The 17,504-nt window shown below is 44.9% G+C and overlaps 1 protein-coding gene across 1 annotated transcript; it reads right to left on the bottom strand.

Moving 5' to 3' along the window:
• Positions 1-14,045: 14,045 nt before the first annotated feature.
• On the bottom strand, positions 14,046-17,267 carry NPBWR1 (neuropeptides B/W receptor 1). The gene has a single exon (XM_019527257.1). It carries the CDS (start codon positions 16,995-16,997, stop codon positions 15,993-15,995), a length of 1,005 nt encoding a protein of 334 aa, XP_019382802.1. The 5' UTR covers positions 16,998-17,267; the 3' UTR covers positions 14,046-15,992.
• Between the last annotated feature and the right edge of the window lie 237 nt (positions 17,268-17,504).

The following is a 17,504-nucleotide window of genomic DNA, read 5'->3' as shown; positions in this document are numbered from 1 at the left end:
GAAAGAAAACCTTCTATCTAAACTCTGAATTTTCTTGCTCTCAAAGGTTTGTATCAGCCTCTTGATATCACTTAGTCATACTTTACAGTGCATATAGAAATTGATTTTTATTAATGAAATAGGCAAAATTAGAAAATTAACTATGTTATGGGAAATAGAACTTTCTGTTGCAGGGATGAGTAATGTCCTAACCAATATGTTCTTTTAGAAAAACGTTGTGTCTCAACTCCCTCTGGTGGTAAAAATTCTTCATAAGTAGTATGGACATATGTGGATTACTTCATTGTTTTTATGATATAAGTAGTTAATAATGGTTTGAGATGTTTTTATTGTCCTTCAGTCTTCCTTAAAATGTAGCTATAAGAGGAAATAATTGAAAAGGAAAACACAAAACATAAGGAAAGATTTTTTTTCCCCCCATTATATGTTGTAGAGTATAATCTTAAATAGTTTTCATAGTTTATCTCAGGAAATAACAAGTTTTTTCACAAGACACAACTGATTTATTATAATCTCACAAAATAGAAAGATAGTAGGTGAGATAATGAGAAAAAATACTAGTATTTCTAATATTGGGGCCCACTTTTGGAGGGCTTCCTCCACTTGGGTAGTGCTAATTGGAAAGTTGGGCAGAAGTCAGGGCAGGGAAGCACCTTAGATTAACTCAGGGGTCAGCAATCTGAATCTAATTATCTAACCTGTGGATGTAGCGCTTTGGCAGTCTTCAGCAGCATGTAGTTTCCCAATGTCATGGTGGGGAGAAACAGCAGCAGTGTATAACAGGATGCCAGTAAACCCTGTTACTTAGAGATTTGAAAGGGCCGTTGCCTGGAGGGTAGGGGGTGGGCAGAGACTCAAGGGTGGGAAAGGATGGCAGTTAAGGATAGCTGGCTATGAGGATTACACACTGGCATAGAGTTAAACATAATGACATGAGGTGAGGGACAGCGGCAATAGGATCAGACAGCCAAGAACAGAATGCTACTCCCAGAGGGCACTGAAAGAGAGGGAGCAAGAGATAGGCGAGGGCCAGGAGAGAACCTCGACCCGGAGGACACAAAACATAGAACTGATTACAATGGAGCCTCACCACACTGGGTGGTGGTAGCAGGAATTCTACTTACCGTGACAGCTGGCTGCAGTCAGGGCAATCCTGGGAACAAGACCCGACCCACCTGAAAAAGGCAAATTAGTAAAGGAGGGGTGAACCCCAACCCAGATGGCTTCCCCAGTGATGGGGATAGTTTCGGTTACTTCTGTTTCTCAGTTATTCATTGTCTGGTCCAGTAAAAACTAATAAATGAAAGGTTATTAAAATAGTGCACACAGAGACCACCTGATTTGTAACTCGCTCGGGATTAATTTATCAATTTTCTCCCATCAAAGGCATGGCAGGCGAGTCGCCAAGCGAGACTGGGAGAGACAACACCCTTAACACAGAGGATGCTTTCCCTCTGCTGCAGTGGAAAGAAGTAGCTGTGACCATGTCCTACCACCCACCCATATGCCTGTCTCTGACCTGACCTGGGTCATTTCAGCCTGTAGCCTGAAAAAGTTGCTGACCATTGGACTAATTCTTTCAGAGCAGCATGACCTTTCATAGTACCAGGGTGAACATTAGGTGAACAGTTAATCTTGTAGAAATTATTTAATTGACTTCAATATGATTTAATTGACTTGAGGCTGGACACCTTCAAGTCAGCTGGTCCTGACAGATTACTCCCTAGAATACTCAAGGAACTGGCAGGTGTCATAGCCCAAACAATGGCAAAAATATTCAAAACCTTGTGGCACTTAGGTGAAGTACCTGAGGACTGGAAGAAGGCCAATGTGGTACCCATCTTCAAGAAAGGGCGGAAAGTAGATCCCGGGAATTACAGGCTAATTAGCTTGACCTCAATCCCTGGTAAGATTCTGGAGAAAATTATCAAGGAGACCCTTCTGCATAAGCTGGCTGAGGGCAACATCCTGAGGGATAGCCAGCACGAGTTTATTGCAGGTAGGTCTTGCCTGACCAATCTCATCTCCTTCTATGACCAGGTGACATATCACCTGGACAAGGGAGAAGAGATAGATGTCATATATCTAGACTTTAAAAAAGCCTTTGATCTGGTGTCCTATGACCTCCTCATGGAAAAATTGGCCAACTGTGGCCTCGGCTTCACCACAGTCCAATGGCCGGGTAATTGGCTCCGAGGTTAGACCCAGAGAGTAGTGGTCGATGGTAGCAAATCATCATGGTGCCCCATGTCCAGTGGCGTCCCCCAAGGCTCTGTCCTTGAACCAGTTCTTTTTAACATCTTTATCAACAATGTGGACATTGGTGTCAGAAGCACACTGGCTAAGTTCACAGATGACACTAAACTTTGGGGCATAGCATCCACACCTGAGGACAAGCTACTGATCCAAGCTGACTTGGATAACTTAGTAAGTGGATGGATACAAACCTGATGATGTTCAATATTGATAAATGTAAGGTAATCCACACTGGGGGAAAAAAACCTGCAGCATGCTTATAGGCTTGGTAGTGCTACGCTTGCTAGCACCATGGCTAAAAGAGACTTGTGGGTCATGATTGACCACAAGATGAACATAAGCCACCAATGCAAAGTCGCAGCTGGCAAAGCAAACAAAACTCTGGCTTGGATCCATAAATGTTTCTCAAGTAAATCTCAGGATGTCATCCTACTGTTGTACTCAGCCTTGATGGGGTCACAGCTGGAGTACTGCATCTAATTCTTGGCTCCACAATTCAAGAAGGATGTCAAGAAGCTTGAGAGAGTCCAGAGTAGAGCCATGGACATGATCAGAGGGCAAGAGAATAGGCCTTAAGAAAAGAGGCTGAGAGCCACAGGACTCTTCAGTCTGGAAAAGCACAGGCTCGGGGGCACCTGGTGGCTGCTTATAAATACATAAGAGGTGTACATCAGGATCTGGGAGAACGTCTGTTCACCAGAGTGCCCCAAGGAAAAACAATGACCAACAGTCATAAACTCCTCCAAAAACATTTTAGGCTGGACATAAAGAAAAATGTCTTTACTGCCCAAGCTCCCAGGACCTGGAATAGACTCCCTCCAGAAGTAGTGCAGGCACCTACTCTGGACTTATTCAAGAAACTTTTGAATGCTTATCTTGCTGGGATCATTTGACCCCAGCTGACTTCCTGCCCCTGGGGCAGGGGGCTGGGCTTGAGGATCTTTGAGGTCCCTTCCAGCCCTAACATCTATGAAATCTATGAAATAGACTACTAGTGTGAACATCTGCTCTCCAATTTCAACAAGGGATCCTGCGCTGGCCCTAGTATTTTAAAGAAGATGAATTTAAAATGTAATGAACGTAGATTTTACCAGTTCGATATAATTATATGTACATTCCTATGTACATTAAAATTTGTCGTCCAGTTTGATCTTCAAACTTCAACATTGGAGACTTCTGCTTTGGCTTTGTTCTGGTGTTTGTTGAATTTAAGTTAAGTTCTGCATCTTCTTTGTTATTCAGGACAGCTAATAAATGTGTTGTTTCTAAGAGATGGGATATTATTTTGCTGAATTATTTATATAATAAGATGGCTTAGGTCCCCAAATAATGATTTCTGTGTAGATGGCATTTTTCTGTTTTACAGTGCATGAACAGGCTGTCAGAATTCCAGAATTTCTGAATCTCTTATGAAAGGAAGTCCATCTCATTAGCAGTTTTGAATTTAAGTTTTCAACGGCATCCTTGAATTTACAAGAACGCTTGTCTTACCTTATCTGCCTGAAAGATTAGTCAGTCAAAAATATGTATGGTTCTTCCTGTTGGGAAGTTTAGATAGAAAAAGCAAATAATTTAAGGACGTTTTATGATAAGCTTGTCTTCTTTCCTAGCATGGAGGTACCCTAGTTACCCAGAAGTGTATGGATAAAATTTGTTCTCAAATAGACTGACCTGAAAAAAAATTGTTAGGTTCTTTTTTCATTAAGAAGGAGCAGTCATAAGAAATTCTTAACCTGGGAAATGAATTAGTTTGGTTCTAAGACTTTTCTGTTTAGAAAAATATTTACTTTTAACTGACACCATTATTTGGGTAAATCTGATAGTTTTTATTAGACCAACTGAAATAGTTGGAAAAATTTTTCTTCGCAAACTTTTGGGTACAAACACCATTCTTCAGGCAGAGGAAATGTCTGCAGTTGTTTTGTGCTCTTCCTGGATGGAATAGAAACCAGGAGCCAGTGTGCAAGAATTCAGTGAAAATACAAATTTGTGGCAATGAGGGTCAGAGGGGGTGAGATTCAACGGGTGAGAAATGCGGGGGAGGGAGGAAGATTCAGCCTTGATGGGGCCACAGCTGGAGTACTGCATCCAATTCTTGGCTCCACAAGCCCCCTCCCCTGTGGGTCCCAGCCATGGGAATGGCCTCTTGCTATACTGATAGCAACCAAACCAACCAGCCCAGCCCGGGGGTTGCCGCCACCCCACAAGCTCCTTATCAAGGGCCTGGTCAGTATCCACTGGTGATTGGGCTGAGCAAGCAGCCCCCAGCCGCAGATGCTTGGACAGCTAGTCATCCCTCCCTTGCTCCAAACCAGTGGCTCATTCCTTTTCTGCCCAGAGCCATGTGTATTTCCCCTCCACCCCTGGAGCCCAGCTCCTCTCCCCATCCCATCTCCCCTTGCCCAGACCTATGAGCCGGGATTTCCATGATAAAAATCAGCTGGAGTTAGTGTATATTAGTGGCTGCCTGGGGAATAGAGGAGAAAAGAACACAAGATCATTCAGAGAGAGCTGGGGGATCAGGCAGTCAGTGGGAGGGGTGTATGGGGTGCTGGGAGGTGAGCAGGCAGAACTGAGGGGGTGGGAGTAAGGGGAAGGGAGTGGAAGTAAGAGGAAGGGAGCTAAATAAACTAGATCAGGTTATACCCACACATGCATGTATGTGTGCACACACTCAACCCATCAGGCCCTCAAACACTACTGAGTTCAGCCTTTTTTGTTTGGTTTTTTTCCTTTGCAGAGAGAAGAAATTGCAAAGCAGAGCAGTTCCCAGGCACCTTCCAGTGCTGCTGGGCCTCCAGTCACACAGCCCAGCTGTGACAAGAGCAGCCTAGGTTAGAGCTGCCGCTCTAGCCCAAGGGCCTGATCCTGCCACCAGGTAGCCCACAAATGGCTGGCTGAGGCTGCCAACTGCAGGGCAGATGGGGTAGGGGTAGCACTGTGTCATGTATCCAGAAGCTGCCCCTGTAAGCCAAGCTAAGTGGCACTAAATCTGGCATCTGTGTTGCCGGGGAGGCTGAAGGTGGGTGGCTTGGGAACTGGGTGGCCTGGAGCCTATTCACCAGGCCTGTGGAGGGGGGAAGAGGCGATGTCCAGCTTCTGCCCCTCGCCCAAACCAGCCCTGGAGCTGCTGGCTGCTGCTCCCTAGCTGAGCTGGGCTAGGTGGGGGTGGTGGGATGGGTTGCAAGCACATCCTCCCCAAGGCAAGGCCAGTACAGAGGAGAGATGAGAATGGGGGAGAGGCCGAGGGGGGTGGGGAGAGGCCGAGGGGGGTAGTGACAGCCCTGGAGAGGGTGTGAATGCCACCTTCCCCCCTCCCTAGGCTCAGCTGAGGGGAAAGGGTGGTGTAGACACCAGAAGACCAGTCCCTCTCCATGAATCTGGCCCTCTGGAGCCAAGAGGACAGCAGCAGTAGTGCTGCCTCTGCCCCCATCCCCCTTTATCTTACTCCTGTGATGGCCAGAACCAGAAGGGTTAACAAGCAACTTACAGCAAAAAGAAAATGCTTTTTGAAGATATCTGAAATAGAGCTTATGAAACTGTTTTCTGTCTGTCTGGAGTATAACCCGCAGGAATTATATATAGCTGTTTACACTAATCTTGAGATAGCATGAGTTTTAAAAAAGTAGAACTAAAGAATATAACCACAGACTTAGCTGATTTAATAAATTTTTCTGCTTAGAGTCAGTAAAATAAACTTAGGTGGGAACATATTTATCTCAGACCCCAAAGTAATGTGGTGTGATGTGCTTATTGGGTAAACCCAAACTTGGGCAGTAACTGATTGTAATGATTTCTAACACCTTTTAACCCCATAGGATAACAGGTATAGAATAAGATTATGAATGGCTATATAGCCAACAAATTAGCATATACAAGATATAAAAGAACACGCATGTTAAGTAACCCGCAGGAAGGACAGAACAGAAGGGTCATTGCTGTCCCATGCCCCCGGATCTCTTACTCCCTGTGTGAGCGAGGACCAGATCCTGACTGAGGGACCTTCCCCCGGTTCTCCCTCCGATAGCGTGGATCAGGGACACCTGACTTCACTGAATCAACTTGAAGTGTACCTGAAACTGAGGGACTATCGATAAGTTTCTAACCAAGTGGGAACTCTTGGTTGGTTTTTCTATCTGTTTTTATCATCACTGCCAATTTTAACTTTTGTGTTATGTTATCTGTTTATTAACTTAACCTTTTACTAACTGTCATATGTGTAAACTGTATCTTTTGTTGTTATAAATAAAATTCTTTTTTTTATAAGTGAAACTTGTCATTGCTTTCCTCCCAACATCACCTCCTCGACCCCGAACAAAAAGCCCAGTGGCTAATAAAGTTGCAGTGCTCGGTCAGTCTGCAACTAAACTGATATACTCACAATGCCCAGCTGGCCTGTGACACACTCCATCTCCCCCTCACATGTACACAGCATGGGAGGAGCCAGCTGTGGCACACTAACCACATCGGGATGCTGTGACAGCTCCTGGAGCTGCATAAACAATGCAACTGTTACATGCAGCATGGTGGGGGTAATTGGATTAGTGGGAGCACAGTCCCTGTGCATACAGCCCTTGCCAGGGGAAAGGCATCCTGCAAAGCCCCTGCTGACCCATCGTGTTCCTTTCTGGCAGCTACCAGCAGCCTCAAAGGGGGCAACAGGTGCAGGGCCTGATCCTGCCCTTCTGGCAATGCAGTGTCCACACAACCTGTCACACACACACACACACACACACACACACATATGCTGGCATGCACACACATATCATCTCACACACATACACACATGCACCCACACCCTGATGTATACACATACATGCGCCATCACACATATTGTCACATACACAAAACCTACCCTATACTTGTGTAATCTTACCCCGCCATATACACTAGGACAGCCCTGTTTAATTTTGACTTCTGTTTCACTATTTGGATGGGGCAGTGTTTCATTTTGACATTTTGTTTAGTTCTGAAGTACTGTTCCATTTCATTTCACCAAAACTGTTTCTCTGTTTCTACGCTGTTAAAACCTTTCACCCATAGGCTATAATGGGGAATCATGAAAATGCCTATAACTTTGTCATTTCTTGTCTGATTCAGATGAAAATTACAGAGCTGGTAGACCCTTCTGAGGGCATGAAGCCTGCCAGGTTTCAAGGAGGTAGGTGCAGGGGTTTCTGGGAAACTGCACCTCAAAGTGCTGACAAGCAAAACTCATTTCACTTGCCAGCAGCAGCAGTCTCCTGTCATCCTGCACACAAATCTGGAGGGCTGCACCCCTGGGAGGGCTGTGGGGCTGTGCCATACTCCTCCTGGAAGTGTGGGTCACTGGATCTGTGCTTGGGATGACAGGAGGCTGCTGCTGCCACCTGGGACCAGTGCTCGGTACACTCTGCACCCAGCACCAGGAAGACTGGTACTGCTGCTGGCCTCAGGCAGCAGCAGCAGCCTCCAGTCATCCCATGTGCAGATCTGGGGACCCGTGCCCCTGGGGGGAATCCAGCAGCACTGGGAGGGCAGGTTGAGCTCCACGGGGCTGGCGGAGTTGCTCAGAGTGCAGCCCTGGCTCCCCCTGCCTCCTGCCACCGGGCTGAACTCCGACTGGCTCTGCCAGCCCCATGGAGCTCAGCCTGGCAGCAGAAGAGCCAGTGGCAGAGGCACTTGGAGCAGAGCCTGGTGGCAGGAGCTAGGGGAGAGCCAGGGCTGTGCTCTGAGTGGCTCTGCTAGCCCCATGGAGCTCAGCCCAGCAGCAGGAGGCAGGGGAGAACCAGAGCTGCACTCCACCTCCTGCTGCTGGGCTGAGCTCCATGGGCCTGGTGTAGCCGTTCGGACTGCAACCCGGTGGCAGGAGGCAGGGGAGAGCAGGGACTGCACTGTGACCAGCTCCACCAGCCCTATGGAGTTCAGCCTGGCGGTGGGAGATGGGGGAAAGCCAGGGATGGGCTCAGTTTCCTGCCACTGGGCTGAGCTCCATGGGGCTGGTGGAGCCACTTGGAGCACAGCCATGGCTCTCCCCCACCTCCCACCCCCAGGGTGCTTCGAAACTCGAAGCATTTGGTATCTTCCAAAACATTTCAAGCGCCATCATTTGGTTTCAAAGCTTTTTGTTTCAATTCTGCTGTTTCGAGCTCGAAACTCATCGAAACACCTTCAGAACAAAACAGTGAAATTTTGCACAGCCCTAATGTACACATAGTTGTGCACACAGCCTCTCACATGCATACACAATGATTACACTCCCACAGAGAATAGGTTGTAAAAGTTCTTCTGGGTAGAAATGAATGTTCATATTTTATAGCATTTCACAGTAGATGGAAAACTCCGCTGGTCAGTCGGTTCATAGCTGGTATGAAGCCTCTCGCCTCCTGTGAGGATCTGTGATGGTGCAAATTACCTTGAAACAAAGGCAGGAGCAGGATCTCATATGAAATATGAACTTTCATTTCTACCCAGGAGAACTTCTATAATCTTTTCCCGAATGCCTGATGAAGGGTGTTTGTACCCAAAAACTTGCAATTAAAGAAATTGTTTTGCAAAAAATCGTGTTGGTCTAATAAAAGATATCATCTCTACTATTGAGTCCTGATTGCCTTTTCCTCTAGACCAATATGGCTACAACCTGATTACCTTTTACCACTTTATACATCTGAAAGAGTGTAGCCATTAACATTGGCACAAGATCAAGGAAGCTTGGAGAGATTAGGAATGTTATATGTGCTCACAAATTGGCTGCACATAGTGCTGATTGACTGCAAATGCAAGTGTTACTTTCTGGATTGTGCTTTACATGGGATCTGCCATATTATTTTAACTACTCCTTGTTGTGTTCTTTGTTTTGTTTTTTAAATAAAGCAGAGCTTCTGAGAGGAGATGAGATTTTATGATTTTTAGGGAATATATTTTACCTGACTAATATTATAGACTATATGAGTTAAAGGTTTTTAACATCGATTTTTTCCACATGTATAGTTTTTGCTTACTCTCAATTTAAGCAAGTCTCTGAGCTAATGATTTTGACACACAATTTAATTTTTTAAACGACTTGTGTTTTTTACTGATACTTAAATGAAGCCTGTTTGCATAAATGTGACTACAGACTACTTTGCAATTAACTCAACAAAAACCAATTTGACTAGGAAAATATCAGTTTAGTTACAGGTATCTCTGGGGACTCCCCCCTCCCCCCTTCCGCAAAAATAAGCAGTTACACTAGCAGTTATTAATTTACAAAGCGTCCATTTAAAGTATAACCGATTAAAAACTGTTAAACTGAAACTCAGCATACAAAATTGAGTGAGAAAGGAAAGAAAGATCCACAAATGGTGTGCCTGCATGCACTCATCTTCTGCATCTTGCTTGTCTCCTCTTCCACTGGGAGCATTTCAGGTAGTACTGGCCACACTGGGGTTCACTATATGCAAATACTTACTCTGTCACCTCCACTCCTCACCAAGGTCCTGCAATTATTCATTAGTTCAAAAACATGCTCAGGGCCATAACAAATAAATAGTTTGTGAGCTTCCAATCTCAGTTTCTCCCAATGTTCTCATTTCTAGGAATCCATAGCCTATGTTTTCCCTTCTTCCATTAATATCTGAATCTCATTGAATTGTGCTCCTCTCTTGCATCTCTGTGATCAGTCCTCTCTTGCTCTTTCTGTGCCCTCTCAGCAGCACTGGCCATCTGTTCTGTCAGTCATTGACTGAAGGACTAACCCTTCAGATTTCAAAGTGCCTGCCAAGGCAGAGACAGAGGGTGCATTCATTATTTCTTTCAGTCTTGTGGGGGGAAAAAAGAAATTTAACTTACTTCATTTCTACAAGGCTACACTTTGCAACTTTTATCCTGTTTTGCTACACCTCAATTTTAATTTGTGAGATTGATCAGTCAGAGGCCTTGGGTACCAATTTAGTCTCATAACAACTGCCTTCTTTTAAAAACAAGTACAGTCAATTAATTTTTAAGTACAGTATTCAGTACGTAACAGGCTTGTGTATGGGCATGATTTCTTTCTTTTTTTTTTTTTTTTTTTTTTAAGCCTTGGTACCACTATTTGGTCAGAAATCTTTTTCAGGCTGGGCAATCCATCGAAGATATGTTTCAGAAGCCCATGAAAGATAAATAAATGGAAGGGTTCTACCAATCTATATAAAGAGCTTGGTCACAGCATAATATATCAGCCAAAGGATGGTACTGCAGGTAGACCTGCAAGTTTGCTTGTGCCAACTTGACTGAGCAACTAAACTTCCCACTGCATGATATGTTTCTACATCACCTACCAGAAGTAGGTTTAAAATCAGGAAGAATGCTGCTAAAATGTTGAAGCAGGCAATAAGCAAATCAGAAACCATCCCCCTACCACAGAGATGTCACAAATTTTCCTATCCTTTCAGACAGAAAAAAATGGACAACAATGGAACACTGGGGATTTCAACAAGTACTCCTTAATTTTATGGAGAAGTGAACTACATACAGGTGCAGTCTGTGCAGAACATAATGTTAAATGCTGAATAGGGTTATAGAAAGTGCAACACAGCTCTTGTAGAACAGAGTTCATGGGGTAAATGTGCAGAAGGACTGGCAGTCTTGGGTATGGAGAAATGCTGGATTGGTAACTGTATTCAACCCCTTTTATTCATGGTAGAGCTAAATGTATACAGCAAATATCATGGTTAAAAGGGCAAGTTGCAGCTTCATAAGAAACAGAATAAGGCTGGCCATTTCAGGGTGTACTTGGTATTAGATATGAATTATAGGGCTTTTAAGTGTCAGTAATAGGATTATCAGAATCAATTTAAGCCAAAACATTCAGACATATTTCAGTGGTGGCATAACCATAATGGTGAAGTATCTAGAAGAATGTCATAAGTCTTTCATTCTCAGCAAATCAGGCCTGACAGGGAAGCTAGAATTCCTTATGGTATCCTGACCTGGATGATTAAGGAATAGGAAACAGAAGGAGTATTTTTATACAGCAGTGTGTCAAATATCTTCTGCATGCTATAGGAAATTGGGCTTAAATATCTCTTTTAGGAATCTTGTTGCAATTATGTAATAAGAAAGAATTAATAGTGCACACTGAAGTGTTTCTTTTTTTATTTGTCATCAGAATTACTTTCCTCCTTCAACAGAATGGAATCCTTCTTGAGGAAATAGCTGTAGGAAATACAGATCCATTTTAAAGACCGCAATTTCAGAGCCGAATAAAATGGTTTCATTTGCTAATGAAAAAAATTGATGCATGTTTAATAGGCATGTGGCCACATCAATGACCATGAAATACGACAACGAACAGTTGGAATGAGCTTCACATGGTTCCTATTGTATATAGCATAAAAAGATTCCACCTCTGTCCTCTGCGTTCTTGATCATATCTAATCCATTATGCCATAGGGGGAAGGTCAGTGTTTGGTCTCTGTGGCAGATCTATCCCCAGAGACAAAGACAAGCATTCATATCCTAGGCCAAGGCCAAAAGTCTAACCTCTAACTGGATCCCTTTTTAGAGAGTAGCCTCATTTAGATTTTTCAAGGGATGTACCTATTTATCATCATCACAGGGCATATAAGGACAATGCACCCTATGTTTAGTACTGAAGTTCCAGAAGACCATGGATAGCAGTCAATATTTCTTTCTGGTCTTGTCCTGGTCCACCTATTCTTTCTATGTCTGTGCTATCTGGTTCCTTGATTTACAGAATATCCTCTTTATAGACTCTGGACTGAAGTAAGGGCTTTAGTATACTGCATGGATAGCAGACATGGATTATTCTGGTTTACTGAGGCTAGAAACAGACATTACCTTTGTGTCTCTATAAAAAAATTTATGACAGCACAAAAGCTAAGCAAACAGACTTCCTTGCCTTTTGTTGCACCACAAATGCCCCAAACTGTGGCTGCAACAATGGGTGGTATAAATTTGTGCACCCTTTTTCAGCAGATATCTATTTATTTTATGGCAGAACAGGGACAGTGCAAAGGTGCCCACACTCCCCAGCCACTGCAGGCAAATACTTCTGGGGCCTGTCCTGTGTATCCCAGGAATTGCCATTCCTGGGACACAGGGGACCAGGCTAACCTGGGTTCCCCCATTAGCAGACACACCCCAGGTAGAAGATTTCAGGGGAACCCTGGGGTTTCCCCATTTGCAGAGGTGCATCCCAGTTTGGGGATTGGCAGTGTGATATGCATGTCCAGGAAATCCATTTCTGCATGATTCCTGGGATATGCATCTGCAAACAGGTGGACCTAGGCTGGAACTTCCCTGCCCAGGGATTCCAGAGGTGCACATTCCCAGGTTTTTCCCATTTGCAGTTGTCCTGCTGGACACATACTGGCATAGCTAATGCCACAACAAACTTCTGTTTTCAGCCTGAGAAGTCTGTTTCATTCTAAAACCTACCCTTAAGGATCATATGTATACAAGACTTCTTCCTGGGTGCTCGAACTGAGACTGATTCCTTGACACTGTTTCACAATTTGAATCGATGAGCAGTTGTCACATTCACTCAACAAAAATGTATGAAGTTATTGACCTAAATTGTATTTGCTGTAATATTTGTTGTACATGTGTTTGTTAGGCGTTCTTTGTTTGACGTTCCACAGGCAAGAGAAGCTGGGATGTCAGCAGTGTGAGAGCTCTGGACATATTAGCCATTTCAGCACTATTGGGGATATCTGCATGCATATGCAGAGGAATAAATGTAGGTGCCTAGGGACGCTGCCAGTTGGAACTTAGGAGCCTAGGGTTTTAGATACAGGATAGGTGGCAGCTGAGCTATGCTGTTTGAATTACATTCTTCTAAACAACAATCTGATTTGTGTCTGCATTAACAAGAAAGCCTAATGTGTGCAGAATGTCTTAAAGATGTGATTTCAGACGTATCAGCATTTTGAGAATACTAATTTTCTTTAAATAATGTTTCACTTACAAAGCTGTCTTTCTTCACAGTTTGGAGAGTGTATTGGATCACAGCAGGAAATGCATTTGACACTAACATTCAATGGCACTCACGTCTTTTTGCATCAGGAAGTCATTCATCAGAAATAAGTGCCATCATGGGTACAAGCTTATCGCATCCTCTTGATTTCAAATTTTCGTTCTGTTTTGTTGCAAGCTGCAAAATGCATGGAGGCGCAGTATACTTCTGGTTATATTATACTCCATACCCCTTGGACTGGCTTGAAGGCCAACTTCTGCATGTGATGAAGTCATTAGCAACCTCCCACTGACTTTATGAAAGCAAAATATGGTTTTTAAAGAAGTCATTCTCCAAAGGACTCTTAACAGTTTCTGTCTGAGCTGTAGTAGAATGGCTATTAGTACAGGCACTGAATGTCTTGGAGAGCTTTAGGATGTTGATAAGAATAGATTTTGCAACTAGCCTAGCTCTCTGTGGTGGGGGTGTTCTGTAGTTTGCATAATCCCTGTAAACTAGACAAATTTTTTATTCAGGGGTTTGTTTGAAGAGGGGCTACCAGAGGTATTAGAAAACTTCATAAGCCTTCATAGAACTTCTATTCTGTTTATGGAGGAAGTCCCATGTACTGGCATACAGAGGACATCTTTAGACTTGAGTTTTGTACTATGCTAGGATTATGAAACCCTTCTGTGATCCCTATCCTCCCCTACCGTGTAGTGGAAATGCAACAGTTCTGCTGTCAGGGAAACCTCCACCCCTGCAGAAGTAGAGGCTGAATTCAGCCCTAAATGTATATTACATAGAGTTACTTGTTTGCTATTACAGACAGGATTACATTTAATAAATTGGAGTGCTCTTAAAATGTAGAATAATGCTTTTAATTTGAATGCAGCAGTTGAAAGCAATATGCAAACACACCATGCTCTTAATACATTATTAGCAATCCTGAAAAGGGTTACAGTCTAACTGAATAAGTTTTTTTACATTTCCAACTATCAGGTAAATTTGCATAACTTTACATAAACAAGCATTAATTTGCAGGTTGTAGGCACCATGCATATGAAAAGTGTGAATAGGTCTTGCAAATTAATTGGGAAATGCCACCCTGAGAAGAACTGGCTTAATGTGTTTTCCAAACATTCAGCTTTTAAAGTACAGGTCTTTTTATTTATTTGTTTGTTTAATTTGGATAACGTAAAATAACATGCTATGGCCACTCTTGTTCCAGAAAAGAAAATAGTATCTCTACTATACCCAAGAGAAAAATGTTAGTTTTATTGCTCTCTAAGTAGGATCTTCTGTAGGCTTTTAGTTCTAGGGGCAAAAAAATGATCATAATAATTCTATTTGAACATATATTGCAACTTTCATCTCTGTTAATACCACACCATCAAGACTGGTGGGAGTCCTCATCCCCGACTCAGACAACTTTGTGCTACCTCAGTACAAATTGCTTGTACACCAGACCACAGCCTTCACAAATTGCAAAATCTTATATGGTTACAACCATCTTTTTACTATTTCAAGTCTGTTTTCTGTGTTTAGCTAGGAGAAGAGATGAGCGAATCTTCCCTTCAGTTTCTGAGCATGCAGAGTTATTGAAACTGAAGCCCAGCGCTTTCCTTTCATTGCCTAAGGTCAGAGAAAAGAAAAGTTTTATAAATGCAGAGCAAAAGTCTTGAACACCTGTCTTAGTTCTTTTAGTAGTGGTATTAATCTTAACAAGTTACTGGTAACTCAGGGGGAAAATGGGTTTGTTGTGCTATCTTTCTATGGCTTTAAAATGACTGAACTCTGAAGTAGGGGGCTATATTGAGAATTACCTCTGAGATTTAAGTCTTTGTAAGAAAGAAAAATCCTTTGTGTGAAAGCATATGGACCAGGCTCTAGATGAAGGAACTGCACTTCAAAGTAACCCTTGATGGGAGCCAAACCCATGGGAATACAGAATAATTGCTGTGTTGAAACCTTCCCCTCAACCAACAGGTGGCTCTGAGCACACACCAAATTGCTTGCACGGGTCTGCTTGCTCTCTCTGAGCTGGGCAAGCTCTCCAACTATTGGAGTGGGGGAAGGCAGTGGCATGTCACAGGCACTTTACTGGGCATGTTTACGTTTTGTGTTTAAAAGAAAGAAGCTGAACTGACTCCAGGCTTTCAGTTTCTTAAATGAAACACTGCCTTTGAAATGAGGTGACCTCCTGTTAGGATTGTAGCTGACACTCAGGTTGGGGCTTGGACCAGATGAAGTGCTTTCCAGCCCTGATTTTCTCTGACTCTACACAATCCTGAGCCAGACTGAGTCCAGAGTGAGCAGGGACTATCCCTAATAGTCCTTGGCTGCCTTTCAGCGGGGGAAGTGAGGGGTTTTAAGAAATCCTGTTCCCACCCAGTCTTGTCATGAATGAAACCTGAGTGCTGCTCACAATGAACCCCCTTCTCAGTTTTCAGTGTGGACTCCTTTTTCAGTGGTGTGGGGCTGAGAAATAGGGAGTTGCAAGTGCTGCACCTCTAAACCCAGCAGGCTTAAGATCTGGCTGAGTGAGGCATCCCCCTCCTCCTTCCTCTCTCTCCCCTGCAGCACAGATGGCAAAAGCATTTGGGCTTTGCTTCCCTTAGCCAACTCTGGTTGACTCCTCCCCATGCAGAAGGGAAAGCCTCCCTCATGCTGCAGGTCTGAGTGGAGTCACTGCTGGGCCAGTGCTTGGCAGCCCGCCCACAGCCCTGCAGTACAGCGGTGGCTGTTCAGGATCTGCCAGGGGAGCACTGGCATGGAGTGAAGGGGTGATGGCGGGCGGGTGCAGATTTGGGGCATGCTACGAGGATGTCCCGCAGTCCAGCAGCTTACGGAAACTCTTCCGGAAACTGTCATCCAGGAAGGCATAGAGAAAGGGATTGAGGCAGCTGTTGGCATAGCTGAGGCTGGTGATGAAGTAGGAGATGCCAATGACCAGCGGCGTCTGTGGGATGTCAGTAGTGAGTGCCACCACAGTGCTGAGGTGGTAGGGGGTCCAGCAGAAGAGGCATACAGCCAGGATGACCAGTACCATCAGCGTCACTCGCTTCTTGGCCTTGTCCAGGGCCTTGGCGTGGCTGTGCAGGTGCAGGCGGCGCAGGCGGAAGAGCATGGCTGAGTAGAGGACACAGGTGGTGGAGACTGGGATGGTGAAGCCCAGCAGGAGGGTATAAATGCGGCTAGCCTTCCACCACAAGCTCTCTGGCTGCGGGAACACAAAGACGCACTGCGGGCGGCCCTGCTCTGTGTGGATCTTGGCAAACACAGCAAAGGGCAAGATGATGAGTGTAACCAAGGCCCAGACGCCCAGGCTCACAATCTTGGCCGCACGGTAGGTGCGATAGGCCACCTGCTTGGACTTGATGGTAGCCACCACTACCAGGTAGCGGTCGATGCTCATGACGGACAGGAAGTAAATGCTGGAGAAGGTGTTGTACTGGTCGATGGAGATGATCAGCTTGCACATGAACTCACCGAAGGGCCACTGCAGCAGCAGGTAGTCTGCAATGTTGATGGGCAGCACCAGGGTGAAGAGCTCATCAGCGATGGCCAGGTTCAGGATGAAGATGTTGGTCACTGTCTTCATCTTGGGGGCTTTGAGGATCACATAGATGACTGCCGTGTTCCCTGTGAGCCCCACGGCACAGATCACTGAGTAGATGATGGGCACCGCGATGTAGAATTTGGGGATGGGAAGAGTGTCTGACACATTCAGCTCACCCCGGGACCTCTCCTGGCAGCCCACAGCCTCACCTGCACCCACGCAGGATGAGTTGAGCTCTGAGAGGGAGGAAAGGTTCTCCATGGATCCAGGTGTTGGGGCACTGCCTCAGATCAGCCCCAGACTGCGCTCAGCCCAGAGAGAGGCTGTGTGCCAGTGGCACTGAAGCCTCCTCCCAGGCTCCCCTTCTGTCAGGGCGCACTGGCTGGTCCTTGGCTCAGCTTCTCGCTGGCAGCCTTGGCTCTCAATCTGGCGCACTACCCTGTGCAGTCCTCACCTTCCACTCCCTGCAGGTCCTGGCAATGCAAACAGAACTGCTGTACTGCGTGTATCAGTCAGGCAATCACACACCACGCACACACACCCCCCACATATACACACACGCGCGCGTACACACCACGCACACACACACCACACACATGCATACTTAACATGATCAATTTGACCTAGGCAGGTGCCTGTGGCACAAGAATGGTTCTTTGATCAAAGCCACCAAACGCATTTAAACTCCTTCTAAGGAGAGAAGAAAAGAAAACCCAAGCACCTCAGCAGACTTGTCAACTCCTGTGTCAGGGTCTGTGGTAGTTTTTC

The sequence above is a fragment of the Gavialis gangeticus genome, unplaced genomic scaffold, assembly GCF_001723915.1.
Source record: "Gavialis gangeticus isolate Ggan-Ray unplaced genomic scaffold, GavGan_comp1, whole genome shotgun sequence".
NCBI lineage: Eukaryota > Metazoa > Chordata > Crocodylia > Gavialidae > Gavialis > Gavialis gangeticus.
The sequence above is the reverse complement of the archived record's forward strand: the minus strand, read 5'-3'. Positions and strand labels throughout refer to the sequence as shown.

What these genes read in the sequence shown, in the direction of transcription:
- NPBWR1 (XM_019527257.1), bottom strand. Translation starts at nt 16,997, where the DNA reads ATGGAGAACCTTTCCTCCCTCTCAGAGCTCAACTCATCCTGCGTGGGT.